Source organism: Puma concolor, chromosome B3 (assembly GCF_028749965.1).
Source record: "Puma concolor isolate L17-30 chromosome B3, mPumCon1.1.hap2, whole genome shotgun sequence".
NCBI classification, from domain to species: domain Eukaryota; kingdom Metazoa; phylum Chordata; class Mammalia; order Carnivora; family Felidae; genus Puma; species Puma concolor.
In genome coordinates, this window is record NC_141672.1 from 1,646,665 (window position 1) to 1,662,965 (window position 16,301).

The 16,301-nt window shown below is 67.6% G+C and overlaps 2 protein-coding genes across 5 annotated transcripts in view; both read right to left on the reverse strand.

Moving 5' to 3' along the window:
* Positions 1-7,108: 7,108 nt before the first annotated feature.
* CRIP2 (cysteine rich protein 2) lies at positions 7,109-12,168 on the reverse strand. Its single transcript, XM_086708575.1, has 8 exons — positions 12,014-12,168; positions 9,150-9,244; positions 9,002-9,059; positions 8,496-8,636; positions 8,342-8,410; positions 8,167-8,261; positions 7,744-7,801; positions 7,109-7,664 (listed from the first exon to the last, which is right to left on the reverse strand). The coding sequence occupies exons 1-8, from the start codon at positions 12,054-12,056 to the stop codon at positions 7,597-7,599; spliced, it is 627 nt and encodes a 208-aa protein (XP_086564701.1). The 5' UTR covers positions 12,057-12,168; the 3' UTR covers positions 7,109-7,596.
* A 3,302-nt stretch (positions 12,169-15,470) lies between these two features.
* Positions 15,471-16,301, reverse strand: part of MTA1 (metastasis associated 1) — a 34,739-nt gene continuing 33,908 nt past the window's right edge. For all 4 annotated transcript variants that reach the window (XM_086708580.1, XM_086708577.1, XM_086708576.1 and 1 more), the window contains one exon: positions 15,471-16,124. In XM_086708580.1, the coding sequence (XP_086564706.1) occupies positions 15,974-16,124 (151 nt within the window). In that variant the 3' untranslated portion in view covers positions 15,471-15,973. The remainder of the gene's footprint in view (positions 16,125-16,301) is intronic.

A 16,301-nucleotide genomic window follows, 5' to 3' on the forward strand; every position in this document is an offset into this window, starting at 1 on the left:
CCTCGAGCCCCGCCCCCTGAGTCCAGGATTTGGACCCGCGGACTTGGATTCCAGGCCAACCAGCCAAGAAAGGTCATCTGCTCCACCCCCGCCTTCAGGCAGCATCGGGCCTAACCGACGACGGGGTAGGGGGGCGGTTCAAGGAGCGCACGGGATCCCTGGGGATGCGCTGAAGGGGCGGGGCTCCTCCGGGGGCTACTGCCCCGCCCCTTGCCCAGGGTCCGGGATCTAGGGAAGGGGCTCCCCAGGGCCAGGAAGCCCCGGCCCCCCAGCGCCCCAGCCCCTGTCCCCAGTCCTCCGACACCAGTCCTCCGAGCCCCAGATAGCTGGGATCCAGGGAGTCACCGATAAAATGGAAATAGATGCAAACCAGCGTGTGCGAACTTCCTTCTCCCCACGCACTTTGACCCGACCCTCTCCCAGACAGAGGGCTGGGGACCAGCGACGTCTCAGCCTTGTAGCCCCTCCCCCCGTGAATCTCCCCTCTGGCCTTCATCACACGCGGAGCTAGGACGCCCACCCCTCCCCAGCCCCCCACCCCCAAGGGACATCCCGGCCTCTGCGAGCCCTCCACCCCCGCCGCTGCCTGGGAAGTCCATTGGACAGCAACCCGGAAATTTGGAAGAGGGGACTTCGAGACGGGACGCCCCCTCCCTCCCCTCCGCGGTAACAGTGACCAGTGTGAGCGCGGGGGTGGGCGCGGCCACGCACAGGGCCTCTCTGCGGGAAGGGCTCCTTATCTCTGCGGGAAGAGCACGAGAGCGCACGACGGGAGTGGCTCAAGTCCGACGCCCAGGGCAAGTGCGGGCCGGTGCCAGGTGCAGACCATCCTACTCCGCCCACCCTGGGAGTGGGAAGTGTCCAGGGGGCTGGCGGGGTCTCCCAGCCGCCTTTCAGCCCAGACCTAGGCTTCAGCCCGGCTGGGGACCCGGACTCCATGTCCCCCTTAGGAAGTCCCTGCCCGCTAGGCCATTCCCTCCCGGCCACTGGCACCCTGGCCACAGTCCTCTCTGCTGGGCTGTCCCCTCTGCCTGCTCAACGGATCCTCCCCCGGCCACACCCAGTTTCTTGGCTCCTCAGCTAAGCTCCAGCCCCCTGTCGAGGCCCCAGCCCCTTGGCCCCCCAGCGCCGCAGCCCCCTCCCCCGCTTGGCCCCAACGTCGCAGACCTCAGGACCCCCAGCGCCCCAGCCCCTCCCCCCGCCCCGGCCCCCCACGCCCCACCCTTCCTCCCTTTCTCCGGGTTGCCCATGTCCCTCCCTTAGGCTCCCACCCTCCTCCTCATCTGCTGACACACCCATCTCTCAACACCAAACCACCCCGGGCCTATCCAGGCCCCCATCTTCTTGGAAGGTGCTGGAGACCATCCTCTGACAGGACCCAGGGGCTCCTGGCCTCCCCACAGGCACTCAGCGACTCCAACCTCACCCTCCCTGAAGCCCACCTCCCCACCATAGGCCTCCGGCCTGGCACTGGGAGGGGGGAGGGAAACCATGGGTGCCCCCACCCGCACCCCCACAGGGCCCGCCCTCTGCCCCCCAAAAGAGGCCTGGCTTGGGGTAAGGGTGGCAGCGGCCAGGGATGCAGGGCCACAGAGGCCACCTCCAGAGTGAGCCCTCGGTGAGTAGGGCACACTAGCTCCCACACCCTCATGTCCTGCCCCTCATGCTTCCCTGCGTCACCCCCCCCCCCCTCCCTCAGACCCCCTTTCTGAGACCACAGTTCTGCCCCTGGCTGGGACTCTGCCAGCCCTGGGGTCTGCAAGGCTTGCACCACATCGCTAAACGCTCAGCGGCTGGCTGTCCACTGCCCCCAGGAGTGGGGGTGCACACCACGCGCCACCGGAGCCCTGGACTCCCACCCATCGACGCTGGCCTGCTCCAGCCTTGAAGCCTCCACACTCACTGTCACGTCCCGGCCCGTGGCCCTCCCTGCCCAGCGCTGGGGCACCTGGGCACGGTTTCCAGAGGTAAGGCCACCAGCCCGACCTCCTCCACCCCCCCCATCCCATCCTTTGGTGTCTCCCTGGCCTGTGCCCGATGCTGCTGCAGACAGATAGGGTCACTAGGGTGGATCCTGACTTCCCTCATCTCCTGGCTCCGGGATCTGGAAAGAGGCCGGGATGGGGAAGAGCAAGGGTGGGGGGGATGGGCGCACAGAAACACACACAGCAGGGGACAGAAATGTAGACAGGCCAGAGAGGCCCAGAGAGGCCGGGGCTGCGGGAAGGGCCCGAGGCCCACTGGTTGGGGGGGGGGGGGCTGTCACAGTGGGTCATGGGGCTCTGGTCACACACATGTTGCTCGTAGCACCAGCAGCTTCCTGAGAAGACTGCCCTGCATGGATGTGCGGCATGTGCTGGGTGGAGGCCTGGGGCTCCGGGGCAGGGCTGCCTCCACCCCTACCAGGGTGACGTGCTAGAGGGGTGCAGTGAGCCCCACGGGGAGCCCGGAAGCACCCACCTCTGTCCTGGTGCCCACGGGCATCACTGTGTGAGTGCATTTGTCCGGGTACCCCAGCTGCCTCCCCGGGTTTCTGTCCGGCCCACAGCACCACCTTAAGGCTCCAGGCAGGTGGGGCCAGGAGCCAGCTCTGCCCACCTGTCCACCCACCCTGCCCCTGGGATGCCCCCCACCCACATGCTGTGACTCCAGCCCCTCCCACCATGGGGAGCATGAGAGAGTACCATCCCTGGGGTGGTGAGGTTCCGCTAGCTTTCTCTGCTGTTATTTCCTGTTGCCATGGTCACAGGGCTGCGGGGGTGGGGGCAGGGGGGGGGGATGCCAAAAGTAGCCAAGGGCCATGTGCCTCGCCCTCTAACTGGTACACAGCAGTTTTTCCAGACATCAGACACACACACACACACACACACACACACACACACGCTTGCTGGAACCCTCTCAAATCTTCAGCCACAGGCTGGCAATGCTCCTCCAATTCCCTTGGGCTCCCTACCCATCTTGCCCACCGGAGGGGATGGGAGCCCCGCACCAGCTGCAGCCCCCACCTCCTGGAGGAGATCGTGCCTCCCCCCAGAGTCTGTATCCAAGCCCGCCTCCGTCTGAGGCTCAGCTGGTACCGGTCAGGGCCCTGACAGCTTCGCCGGAGACCTGGGCCCCACGAGGTGCAAGACGTCCTACTTCCATCAGCTCACCTGGCTCAGGGGGCACCTGTGGGCGAGGGGCACTGACCTGGCCCAGGGGCCAGTTCCAGACCCAAATCTGCCTTGCTCGGCCGCCTACCCCTTGCCCCACTGTTTTGGGGGTGCTGTTTGCATTTGTTGCCCAGACAAATGGAGGACACAGCAAGCCCCCCAATACACCCCAAGGTGTAGCCTTCCCCCACTTTGCCCCCTAGTGCTACCAGCAGGCACAGGGGCTGTGTCTGGAGCATGAGGGACAAAGTGGCCAGGACAGGAACACAGAGCAACCCAGCCACTTGCCCCAGGCTGCCTCTGTGCCCACAACATCCTGCCTGGCACAGGGACAGCATGAGGGCACCCCGGGCCCAAAGACCTGTGGGAGGTGGCTGTGGGGTTCTGGGTGCATCAGCTGGGGCCATGTTCACCCTTCTGTCTGCACACCCCCATGCCCTTGGCTGTTCATGCACCACCCAAGCTTGGCTGGGGACCCAGATGGGAACCAGGAGGGACGTTGCCCTGCAGGACGATTCCCAAGAGGGCCCCGAGGTACCTCCACAGCAGTGCTGGGCTCCAGGCACCTGAGAGCCAGTGACCACTGAGGAGTCCCTGCCTGGGGCCAGCCACCCTCACCCACTGGGAAAGCTCTGCCCCTCAAGCTGGACAGCACCCCTGCACTCTCTCCCGCTGTTTTCTGTGGCACTTGCTCTGGCCTCCCCCCACCATCCTTGAAGCCCCCACCCCGTGCCCTGGCCTCCAGGCCCCTTCCTCAATATGGACAAGGATGTCCCCTCCTAGGGCTGAAGGGCCAAATGCCCCAGGGCAACTGCTGGCTCCCTCTCCAGGTTCTCCCCCCTCCCCCAGGCTCAGCTGAGTCACGGACACTCAGACGTTCCCAGGGCCTATTTTCAGCAGCTTGTCCCCCGGGACCCCCCACTCTGCTCTGAGGTTCTGCCCCAGAGTGGGCCTGCTGGGCCTTTGAGGGACCTTCCTTGCCCCGAAGGCAAGAGAAGGGATCAGACACTGCACTTTCCCAGGACTTGGCTCCTGTCCACCCAGGACCCCCCAGACCAGGTGAGAGGGCAGCTCCTGTCCTCCTCTCCTGGAAGCAGAGGCGGCATGCAGAGAGGATGGGGGGCACACGTGGCCTCGAGCTCCCTCAGTCAGCCCTACCTGGAGTCGACAGTCTGGACGGATGGGGTGACCCTCCCTTCCCCCGAAGGCTGAGCCTTGTTCCAAGAATCTATGTCCGGGAGCCAAAGACCATGCAGAACCGCCTCAAATTCCAGCCTCTCAGGACCGGCAGCCGGCCGAGCCCCTCCTCCCCACTGCCAGAGGGCAGCCAAGCCCTGGGAAAGTGTGCTGTCCACACCTGGCTGCCCTGGTCCCCCGCCAGTCTTCACCTGGCCCAGCCCCCAGCAGCCCAGAGCCAGGGTCATCGGCCCTTGCTGATTCCTTGACACTCAGCCCCTGGAGCCACAGCTGGTGGTCAGTGAGCTGCTGCTTGGACCCAGGGATGGGAGGGAGTCAGTCCCCCCTCCGCCAGTCCTAAGAAATTCAGGGAGGCTGGCCTGGGCTGGGTGGGGCTCTCAGGGAGCCTCTAGCAGGGGAAGGGCTGCCTAGGGCTGATGCTGGGGTCACTGACCCAGGGGGGAAGCTGGGCAGGGCCTGGAGGGAGAGGTGCTGGGCATCCAGGACATGGGAACCTAGGGTCTGGACCTCAGCGAAGTGGGGACAGAGGGAGGTGCAGGCAGAGCAGCCCCCCGCCCCCGGCCCCACCCCGGGATGCCTGCCTGGTGACAGCAGCCAGGGCCACACTGGCCCACGTCGGGGGTGGAAGGCATGTGACCTCGCAGGGGCCTAGCCTTCCCAAGCCGGGGAAGACTGGACTGGTAGGAGGTGGGGTGCAGCTGGGGAGGAGGATGGTGAAGGAGGCCCCCGCGCCATGCGCAGCCCTGGGCTCTGGACGGGGAAGGAGGCTGTTAGATGGCATCTCAGGGCCGCCTCCCTGGCCGGCACCGAATGGAGGGAGGGGCGGCGGTGGAGGTCAGGCAAGGGGAAGTGGAGAAGGCGGCACACCCCGGCACACAGGCCCATTGCCGCCTCTCCCGCATCTTGCGGGAGCGTCCGGGGCTGTGGGCGACGGAGGAAGCACCTGACTTGCTGGGGGGCTTCCTGGAGCCGGTGCCAACGAGAAGGCCGCGGCCGCGCGGGCGCACCGCCGTCACACCGTTGTCACAACGACGCGCCTAGCGACGCGCGCGGAGACCAGTGGTAGCGGCACCGCCCGGTTTCCATGGCAACCCCTTGGAAACAAACAAGGCGGCGAGTCCCGCTCCGCCCGCAGGAAATGGGACGCGCTTTCCCGGCCGGCCCCGGGAGCTGGGGGCCGCTGCGTCCCAAGGCGGGCCGGAGCCGACCTTCCCCGAGGCGGTCCCGGCACCCTCGCCCCCGCGCTGCCAGGCGGGCTTTCACCCACCCAGAGCCCCCTCCGCCCCGGGTTTGGGGAAAGGGCGCGCCGCCCACCCCCTCTCCTCCCTACATAGTTTCCACTGGAGGCTCCCGAGGGAGGGCCCAAGTTGCGCCCTTAGCAGCTCCCCGCCCGGCAGAGGGCAGGAATTTCCCATCCGACACCGCAGCCAGGGCGGGCGTGTGCTGCTCAGAAAGTCTGGATTCTCCCCCAAAGGTCCCCCCAACCATGGAGCCACAGCCTGGGGCAGTTGGGGGCCTTCCGCCCAGCTTGCACCAGTGCCCCGGTGGTACTTGCTCTGCCCTGGGGGGAGGGGGTGGCGGGGGACACCGGCTGCCCCTGGGGTGCCTGCTCCAGCGGCCCCTCCCCCCACCCCACCCCCCCAGGCCACCTGCCCTGCACACTCTGGCTGCATTCCAGGGGTAGCCAGGTGAGAGGAGACACTGCTGCCCACAGTGCGATGGGACGGCCTGGCATCGCTGGACACCCGAGCCGGCCGATCCACCCCCAGGGACACGCATGGCCGCTCCAAGGACAATGGCTATGGCATGCACGCAGGCTCAGCTGTGTCTGAGCTGGTGGACTGGAGGGAGAGCCGGGGAGGGGCCCTGTGCCAAGGGTTGAGGCACAGAGAGCTGGTCCTGGGGTGCAGGGCACATGGGCCCAGATGCCCCGGCTGTGAGGAGGTCAAAGCTTCTGGGGCTGCGGTGCTAGGGGCAGGTCAGGGTAGATCGGCCTGGTTTCCGCCGGGGCCTGGAGTGGAACAGAAGGTGCGCCCTCTGCTGGGCTGTCCAGAAGCAGCGGAAAAAGGAAGACAGGAGGGAGGGCTCCTGACAGGTTCAAAGGGCAGAGACCGGGCTGCCTGGGGAGGCCAGGGGTGACTCCACTAACACTGCAAACCCGGACACAGGGACACCGGCTGGGAAGGAGCACCCAAACAGGGGGACTCAAGCCCTCAAGCCCTGGCCTTCAGACTGCCCCCGTTCTGTCCCTTGGCCCCCACTGATGCTGACCACACCCCTTCCCCATCCAAGCCACCACACTTCCAGGCTGGGTCCTGAAGGCCCACCTTGCCTCTGCCTACTCCCCAGCTCCTGCACTCCTAGAGAGGACCGTCCTCCCGTCACCTGCCCCCTTTCCCCCATGTGCCATGCCCTTGGCTCTCTGTCCCAAGGCAGACCCCGCCCTGATGGATGGAGGCATCTCCTGGCTCTAGTGCCCACTGCTGACATTTCTGGGGACCAGGACCCCGAACCCAGGATGCTTCCCGTGCTCCCGCCTCCACCTGCTCCGGTCCCCGTCTCAGCTGCCTTTTCCACCTCGGTGCTGGCACCACGGCCCACAGTGGAGCTGCCTGCCTCCCCACCCGCCCCTACCGGCCTTGGGACTAGGACCCCACTCCCACCAGAAGCCAGCCCGCGGGTGTGGGGACCGTCTGTGGATGGGACAAGGGGTTACAGTCCCAACGTACGTCCATCCCCCAACCGGAGGCACGGTGGGGTCCCCCAATCCTCAACCCTTTATTGACGGCAATCTCAGCAGTTACATGTGAGCCGCGTGAGGGTGTCAGGCAAGCACTGCAAGGCGGTGGGGGCGGTGGGCAGAGGGCTCCTGGCAGGGACGCCCTGGGTCCGCCCTGGGAACACCGTGAAGAGCGGGGCAGCGTCACCGGCGAGGGGAGCAGAAATAACACTGTGAGGCAGGCCCGGGGCAGTAGGAGGGGGAGAGCGGGACGCCCACCTCAGACAGACCCACGGAGGGCCAGGAGACACGCGGGGCCGTGTGGGACCACGTGGACGCAAAAGGGGACCACGGGCAGGGGAGAGAAGCGGGGATAGGCAGGCGGGCCTCCTCCTGCACAACACCCGGGCCCTGGACGAGCAGGGGGAGGACCGGACGGCTGGCCGCTCTCCCCCGTAGGGCCAAGCAGCAGGCTCTGGAGCAGGGCCGGCAGAGGAGGAGGCCCGGCTCCTTGGACGGGCCGCATCCCTAGGGCTGAGCTTTGCCCTCTGGGTCTCTGTCGTAGATGTAGCTGCCCACGGCTCCGGTGTTCACTCCTGCAGAAAAGGGCACGGAGGCGGTAGGGAGGGGTGGGCAGGAGGGCACCAGAATCCCAGGCCTCCTGGCGGCACTCACCTTTCGGTCCGAAGAGGATTCCGTAGCAGGGCTTGTGGCAGTAGGGCTGGCCATCGTGCTGGGGGCGGAACAGGCACGGAGCTGAGATTTCTGCCTTCCTCTCCCCACACCCCCACCTGGCTTCCTCGTTGTCCACACACCCCGCCCTCCCTTACAGCCTTCGAGGACCCCAAAGCCGTGCCAGGTGCCACTCACCTGATGGATGGGGGGATGGCGGTGCGGATGCCTGGGAGCACCCGTAGGCCTCCACTCTGGCCACCGGGGGAGAGCACCCCCGCCGGCTCAGCCCCAACCCCACCCCCAGGCCACCCGGGCGTCACCTCCACGTGCCGCCCACCTCCGCAAACACGCCCCCCCCCCTCCGCAGGCCCGCCCCCTCCTCGGCAGGCCCGCCCCCCACCTCCGCAGGCCCTACCCCCTCACCTCCGCGTGCCCGCCTGGAGTTAGCGTCTTCCCACAGCGCTCACAGCGCAGGCACGGGCGGTGCCAGTCCTTGCCCAGGGAGGTCACCTTCTCGGCTGGGAGGGGAGACAGACGGTGATGCTGAGGGGCCCTCCTCGGGCACCCCCCAGAGGCTGCTGCCGGCGCTCTCACTCACCAAAGTAGACCCTCTTGTTGCAGCGAGGACACACGTTGGGCTCCCCCGTGAACGTGGTGACGCTGGAGGCTGAGGGAAGGAGGAGTCAGGGCAGGGCACGGCCTGGCCGCTGGGACACCCCTCCGCCCGGACACGGACACGGAGCCCAGCCCACCTTTGCTGGGCCCCCTCAGGGGGCCGCTGGCCTTGCGCTCCTCAGCCCGGACCACGGGCACCTCGATGGGGCCGGTGACCTGGGGGCCCTCGGCAGAGGGTTTCTCGTAGATGTAGGAGCCGGCCCCTCCGATATTCACCCCTGCGGAGTGGCAGACACTGTCGGGCGAGCGGCCTTGCCCACCCCCAGCCCCCACACCCCACTGCACTTCTCTCCACAGCCCACTCTGTGGGGTCGGGACCCTCCCCCCCCCCCCCACCACCACCAGAGGGTGCCAGCCGGCTGGGGCAGACTTCTGGGAGGGGCGTGGGGGACGCGAGAATCACCAGGACGGAAGAGACTGTCGGGGGAGGGTCCAGAATGGGCAAGGGGAGAAGGGGGCCAGGGGACCCCGGGGCTGCTGGTGTCTTCCGGGCCCAAGTCTGTGCCGGGTCCAGGAGGCACACCGGCCGCCCCTTCCGGGGCCAGAACGGCTCCCAGGCTGGGGGGCGGGGACCCAAGCTCACCTTTGGGTCCGAACAGCGTGGCATAGCAGGGCTTGTGGCAGAACGGCCTCCCGTCGTGCTAGGCAGAGGGGTGTGGCGTGAGGGCTGGCACCCGCCCACGGCCCAGGCTTGCCTCCCACCCCCGCCCGCCCCGGGGAAGGGGGCTCACCTCAGCGTGGCCCCCGGGGGTCAGTGTCTTGCTGCAGCGCTCACACTTGAGACAGAACTTGTGCCAGTCCTTGCCCAGAGAGCTCACCTTCTCAGCTGGGGGCAGGACGGGAGGTCAGCGCCAGTGGCCAGGGCCCTGGCGTGGGCAGACTCCTCAGCCCTCCCTCCAGCCCCACAAGCAACCTCCGAGCCCCCACCACACGCCGGAACCACCTTCTGCCCCTCAGAGCCCCTGCTGGGTCCCTCTCGGTCACCCTCACACCGCTGTGAGCCCTCTCAACGACGCACCTGCCCCTCCCTCAGACGCTGGCCTCACACTCATATGCCTTTCCATCCCTCACAGGCTCCCGAACGCTCCCAATTGGGCCCTGAAGGGGTGGGCAGAGCCCCCTGCGGAGGGGCCAACCCCAGCCTCCGGACCCTCCACGGCTGTGGACCCTCCACGGCTGTGCCGCGCCCCCTGCACCCCATGGGACAGAATGCCTACCTGTCTATATTTGGTTTCCCCATGATAAGGCACTGCCTCCAGCTGCTGCTTCCACACTCAAGGTCAGAGACCAGCTGCTAAGGGCCCAGTCACCCCCACCCCACCCCCTGCCCACTGGGCCACCTCCTAAAGGCCGGAAGTGTGGGGGGCCTCCCCGGGAGAGCGCAGCAGGAAAAGGGTGGTGGAGGAGAGGGCAGGAAGCAAGGCTGGAGCCAAGCCGGAATTCCGAAGGGAAGGGAAGGGAAGGGGTCTGAGCAGAAGCATGGAGGGCAGGCGGGGCGGGGGTGGCGGAGGTCAGGCGGACCGGGCCCCTGCCACGCTGGCCGAGCCCCAGGACCAACGGATCTTTTGGCCCCCTCGCAGCGAGGTTACTGTGCAGGCCAGGCCTCCCCCAGGGCCCTGGCAGAGTGGAGAGAGAGAGGGCCCGGCCGGGTCACTCCCCACACTCAGAGGCCCATGGGTGCTGCTGCTGGTGGCCCAGGTTTGGGGCCCTGGGTGCTGGCTCCCCGTAGCCCTGGCAGGACCTGCTGGACCGCCGCCCACACCCACCCCTTCCTGGAGGCAGCTGGGGCTTGGATCCCGACGGCCACTCTACCCGAGGATGCTGGGACAGGCTGGCCAGCCACCCCTCCCGTGTCCATGCTGGGGCAGTCGGGTGCCACGCCAGCCCGGCACCCTCTCCCAGTCCTCCTGCTGGCCAGCAGCGGCCTTGGCAGCTGCACTCAGGGCTGCCAAAGCCACGCCGCACGGGCCAGCACTAGCATATGGCTATGCGGGGGCAGGGGAATGACCCTCAGACCCCACTGGGTGGGGAGATGGCCACATACTGCCAACCCTGTTGGGAAGACAGAATTGATCGGGTCTCTTGGCACGGAGGGGACCGGGCTCCCCACGGGCGGCACCATTGTTAAGGACACAAAGGCAAAGCATTCTGAGGCCACTCTGGGGTGTCCTGGCCCAGGTTTCACTCTGCTCAAGGGTGTGGGCTGCTGGGGCAGGGGTGGGGTGGGGTGCCTGACTGGGGGATGGGCAGGATCCCAGGCCAAAGGCCCCCCTCCTTCCACCAGCGCCTCCCGCCCAGGACAGAAGCCAGGCGGGTCTGAGCAGCCTTTGTTTTCTGCTGGGAGCCAGTGACCGCCCAGGCAGGCAGGCAGAGATGCTTTCGCGGCTGTCCACACAACTGTCTGCCCCAGCCCTGGAGAGCCCTGAGCTGGCCTGGTCGGGGCCAAGTAGTGGGCAGCGGGCCTGGCAGGAGGACCCCAGGGCTGTCCCCCACCGTGAGCCTTACGGGGATGAGCCCCCTCTGGGACGGGGACGGAGGACTGGGCCAGCTACTGGGGAGTCGGCCGGAAGACCCTGGGCTCCCAGCCAGGCCAGAAGCACTCCAGGCCAAATCCGGTCCCTCCCCTCTGGGAAGAGCAAACAACCATCCACCTCCCTCAGCGGGGAAGCCAAGTGGCTTCCTTCACCTTGGCCTGTCCACATTCCAGACCCCGACCACTGTCCCCACAATGACCAGGGAAGGGCCCCCTGTCTGTGGCTCCAGGAGGGTGTTAGTGGAAGGATCTGGGGGCAGGGACTTTGGCACCCTGGCAAAGTCGGGACAGGATCAGCCAAGAGAAGAGAGAGTGGCTGAGTAAGCCAGACGGGCGGGTGTGATCGCCAGAGAGTGGGTGAGCGCCAGGGGCTGCCGCATACCCTGGGGGGGGCCACCCTGGCGGAGACCCGCCACACCCTCCCGTCGTCTAGGGCTCTTCTGACCTTGAGGAGGCAGGGGCACTTGGCCACCTGGGCTCCAGTGTCCTCTCATGCTTGTGGGGACCCGTTTGTCATCCCACTTCACGCGCAGCAAAGTCCTGAGGGAACTCGCGCCAAGGGAGGGAGCACGTTGGGACACGCAGGAGTTGGGAGGCCAAGGTCGCCCCCGCGTGGACCGAGTCCAGACAGAGCCCATATCTGACCCGGGCCCGCTGTGGTCAGAGGTCGAGGCGGAGGTTGGGGGGTGGTCACTGCTGGGGGCCAGCCACGTGTCCACGGGAAGGGCCGTGAAAGGCAGGAGCGCACGGGAGGCTCCCAGAGCGTGCGCCCCGCCGACCCCGACCCCGCCCCGCTCGGCGCCCGCGAACCCCGAACGTCCCCCCACAGCCCGGCCTCATCCTGGGAGGATCACGCACTCCCGCGGGGCCCACCGGCCGCTGCGGGGTTCGGGCGTGGCCGCCCCCACCTCGTCCAGCTCCACCCTCCGGCCGCACCCGCGTGGGCAGCGCGCCTAGCCGGCCTCGGGGCCGCGCATCCCGGGGCCGCGCATCCCGAGGCGGGGCGCGCAGCCCGGGGCTGACCGCGAAGTGCGGCGGGCGCTGGTCCGGCCCAGCACTCACCGAAGTACACCGTCTTGTCGCACTTGGGACACTTGGAGGCCATGGTCGGTGCGCCCGTCGGCCCTCAGCCCGCGCCCTCTCCGCGCCGCCGCCACCGCGCCGCCGCCCCGCCCCGCCCGCCGGCTGCCCGCGCACCCATTGGCTCCGCGGCCGGGGCGGGGCCTCGGGAGCCCGCTCCCCGGGTCCGGCGGGGGGCGCCGCGGGGGCGGGGGCGCACCTGCCGGGGCCGCGAGGGCGGCCAGACCCGCCCGGCGCCCCGACGCGGGTGCCTCGCTCGTGTCCATGGCAACGCCGGGTCAGGGGCGGGGCGGGCGGGGGTCCGTAGCCCCCTCGGCTCGGGGGCATTCCTGGCTGTTTAGGGCCTCGGCCCGGAAGGCCGGCCCCTGGACACGCAGACGGACGGCGGCCCTCGGCGCCGGGTGCTCCCCCCGTCCCGCCCCCGGAGGACCCCACCCACCCCGCCGCGCGCCCCCCGCCCCGAGTCCCTTTGTTGCTCGGTTTCTATAGCGATGGCCGCGCGGCGGGGTCGGAGCCGGCTCCCCCGCGGGGCGCGGCCACCTGGCCGGGCCCTGGTCCTGCCCCGCCGCCCGCCCCCGCCTGACACCGTCGACGGTGCTGAAGCTCAGTGGGTGGAAGGCAGGGCGCCCGACGCTTCCAAAAACAGCGGGAGAGAAACTGCTGGAAGCGAAAGAGGGGGAGGGCGCCGGGCAGCAGGGGACCTGGGCGTGCTGCCGGCTTGGGAGGCACTCTCCCCAGGCTCTCCACCCAGGGGCAGTAGAAATGGGAGAGAAGAGGGGTGACCCCCCGGCGTGCTCTCCGTGCAGGTGCCCAGCGGGCTGGCACTGCCATCCGCCTGCGCCCCCACCACCGCTGCAGGATGCCTCCTGCATCCCTCCTCTGGACCCACTAGCTCCGTGCCCAGGGGCCTCTGACCTCCAGCCTCCTGGCCCCAAAGCCGGAGAGCTAGGGATCCCCTCAAGGTCCCCCTCCCCACAGGGGCCTGCCTGATCCCTCCCAACCCTCCCTGCGCCCATCATGGAGTCTGAAAAACCGGGTCCTACCCTTCCCGTGGGGCCCAGGAGGACCCCCTGGTCTCCTCCCTTGGGGCTCTACCTCCCAATAAGCCCTTCCCTGGGCCTCCAGCCTGGCAAATGGACAGAACCCCAAGCCCAAATGACCCCATCCAGTCTGTGTATCTTGGAGGTTCTGTGCTGGCCACCAAGGTCTGCCTCCCCACCCCCACCCCCACCCCCACCCCCCATCCTCTGCCGGATGCACCCGCTGGGCCCCTAGTGCCAGGCATATTTGCACACTAGAGGAGTGAGCAAGCCAGTGTCCCATGGCCCTTAGAACCAGGCCCTCCAGAACCCGGACTTTCATGGCAGTCCTGCCTTGGCCAGCTCCTGCCCTCCCCTCCCCGCCCATGCCCTGCACTCACACTCTATCCACTGCTGTTACTGTGAGGAAAGCAGCCTAGAAACATGTGGTCCCAAGCCTGACTGACCAGCCTGACCAGCCCCTTTCCCGTCTGCACCCTGACTCTGGCCTCGTGCCAGGCAAGGCAGGCAAGGGGGGTGGGGAGGCCTCCGCGGTCCTCTTCCTGATAGGGTGGCCCGCGATGGGGCTCCCCACAGGTCAGGCATTCACAGCCCCCTGCTTGCTGAGGCTCAGCATCAGGTATCAGGTGTCTTCTGTAAGGAGGCTGTGTGGGAGGGGCCCAGGGCCCAGGGCCCAGCCCTGCCTGGAGAGTGAGGAGGCATAGCAAAGGAAACTATGTTGGAACTGGCCAGACACCCCAGGGACCAGGGAGGGACGGGGGTGGGGGGGGGTGGGGGGTGGGGGGGGCAGGTTGGGGGACAGGTGCCCCACACCCAACTACAGTCCTGGGCCTGACCGGAGGCTCCCTGACGTGACGGGGTTATTCTGGGTCGATGGACACCGAACAGCAGTGTCCACCTCTGAGACCACAGAAGGCTACAGATGGAGGCAGGGACGGGGCAGTGGGATGGATGAGGACAGCGGGCGTCCAGGAAAGCAGCTAGCCAGCCAGGCGTGAGCGCAGGTCCCTCCCCCGGGGCCACAGTGGCACGGCGTCCTGGCGACGTTGGCAAATAGCACCCGGGGGACATCTTGGCTCTGATGTGGGGACCCCAGGGCTGGGCTCGGTGGTAGGTGGCAGGAAGCCCGGGAAGGACAGGGGGCTTGGAGGTGTGCAGGCCGGGGCCCCCATGGGGATGACTCCTGCTCGCCTGAAATGCCCACCCCCCGTCTGAGGAGGAGGGAAGGGGGCCTCAGGAAGCTCCCTGCCCCTTCCTCAGACCCCCAGGTTGGGAAGAGGCTCCCATGAAGCTCAGTTTTGTCAGCCTGGCGCCCGCCAGAGACGCCACATCGGAGTCTCGGAGAGGGCAGGGCAGGGGCGCCAGGCTGCGGATTGAAGTGGCTGGGTGGGGCCACTTCTTCAACACCCTGGCCTGTCACCTTACGGGGCCCCATCACGGGCTCGAGGTGGGCAGCCAGGACTCCCTTATCTGTCTCCCGCGGGGGAGCACAAGTAGTTTCTATTTGAATTCCTGGCTGAGATGTGCACCCTGTCACAGCAGGGCTGGGAGAGCAGGAGGCGGGGCTCCGGGAGGAAGGAGGTGGGAGCCCCGCCCCAGGAGGGCCCAGCTCACCCTTCTCCGGGCCAGCTGGGGTGGCAGAGAGGTGCCAGACCCCTCTCCTCAGTGGTTAGACGGCTCGCACCTGTCTTGCTGGCCTGCAAAGGTGGGTGCCGAGGAATGGCCGCAGGTAGAATGTCTGAAAACAACGTACTTGCTGAAATCTGAGCAAATTCTCACTCTGGAAACTCCACACCTGCTGGGGGCTGACCCTGCAGGTCTGGGCAGAAATCCTCAGACAGCTGGGGCAGGGCTCTGCCAGGAGAGGGCGGTGGGCTGGCCTGACCCAGCTGTGCTGGCTTGCCCTGCTGGGAGGGGAGCCATTCGGCCACGGGAGCCAGGCACCTGCCAGTCTGGGTCCAAGGCCAGGTCCAGGCCACTCCCTGCCTCAGCCAGACATGGCTGTGGCCGGGGGGGGGGGGGGGGGGGGGGGGGGGGGGGGGGGGGAGGAGGTGGAGGGGTCTCAGCTCCTCCATGGGAAACAGGGGGTCACTGGGCCAGGCCCTGCAGGAGACAGGTGTGGGGGTAGAGGTGAGGGAAGGACAAAACCCCAGCCCAGCCTGGAGGCCAGGAAAGCCAGGGGCCACATGCTGCTAGCTGGGGCTTTTTCTCAAGGGTCCTCCTGCCTATGGACGGTATCTCTGGCCTTGAGGTGCCCACCTGCCTGGCACACTGCCAGGCCACCCTTGACCCAACCCTGGTAAGTGAGCTCTGCCCTGGGGTGCTGGGGGGGGGACAGGACAGACCCAAGGCTCAAGGCAAGGAGAGGGACAGGGGACAAAAGACACGGGAAGGGCCAGTTGGTTTTTTCTTTTTATAACTTTTTTTTTCTTTGTTTTTTTTTAATATGAAAATTACTTGAAAAGACCAGGGGCCAACCCCACCAGGCAGCTCGGCGGCCGCTGGCCATGCCGATCCTAACATTCCAGATGTAAGTTTACAGAGCTTAAGTTCATCTACAAAAAAAGTAATAAAAATAAAATTTAAAATGGCACCTTCAACAGAACACAACAAAACTTGCGGCCGCACGCGAGGCCCACAGGGTGGTGCGGGCTCCCGGGCGGCTCCTCAGCTCCGCTCCGGCCAAAAAGTAAACACAAAGCTAAAAACGACTCCCGGGCTTTCTGGGAGTAAGTGAAAGGGCACTTGCCCCCGAGGCGCCCGGAGGAGCAGTTTCTCTGCAGGGGGGGGGGGGGGGGGGGGGGGCGGGAGGGGAGCACTACCAAAACCGGGCAGGGGTGGGCGGGCGGGCGGGCGGGGGCGCGGGCTGTGGTCGGAGTGGCCTCGCCGGGCAGCGGGGCACCTAGTCCTCGATGACGATGGGCTCGTCATTGACAGGGGCCGGTGGGGGCGGCCGCAGGGGCAGGGCCTGGCTCTGGCGCAGGGCGATGGGCTTGTAGGGCCTACGGGCGGCACGCTTGGTCTCCGAGGACGATAGCAGCTTGCGGATCTTCCTGTGAACGCAGCGACGCCAGCAGGTGACCAGGGAGCGGAGGCCCCCTGCCCCCCCTAGCCTCCGGGGAGGCCCCCCTGGATGCCCCACTCCGCCACCCTCGGGGAGGCAACCCGGCCCCCTCCCAGCCTCAGGGAGGTCCCCTGGACCCCCCACGCTGCCAGCCTCGGGGAGGCCC

Excerpts from the sequence above, each read along its gene's own strand:
- CRIP2 (XM_086708575.1), bottom strand. The coding sequence starts at position 12,056 with ATGGCCTCCAAGTGTCCCAAGTGCGACAAGACGGTGTACTTCG. Across the intron at positions 9,060-9,149 it reads CCCCCGGGGGCCACGCTGAG|CACGACGGGAGGCCGTTCTG; the intron begins GTGAGCCCCCTT and ends CCCTCTGCCTAG. Across the intron at positions 7,665-7,743 it reads AATCCTCTTCGGACCGAAAG|GAGTGAACACCGGAGCCGTG; the intron begins GTGAGTGCCGCC and ends CCTTTTCTGCAG.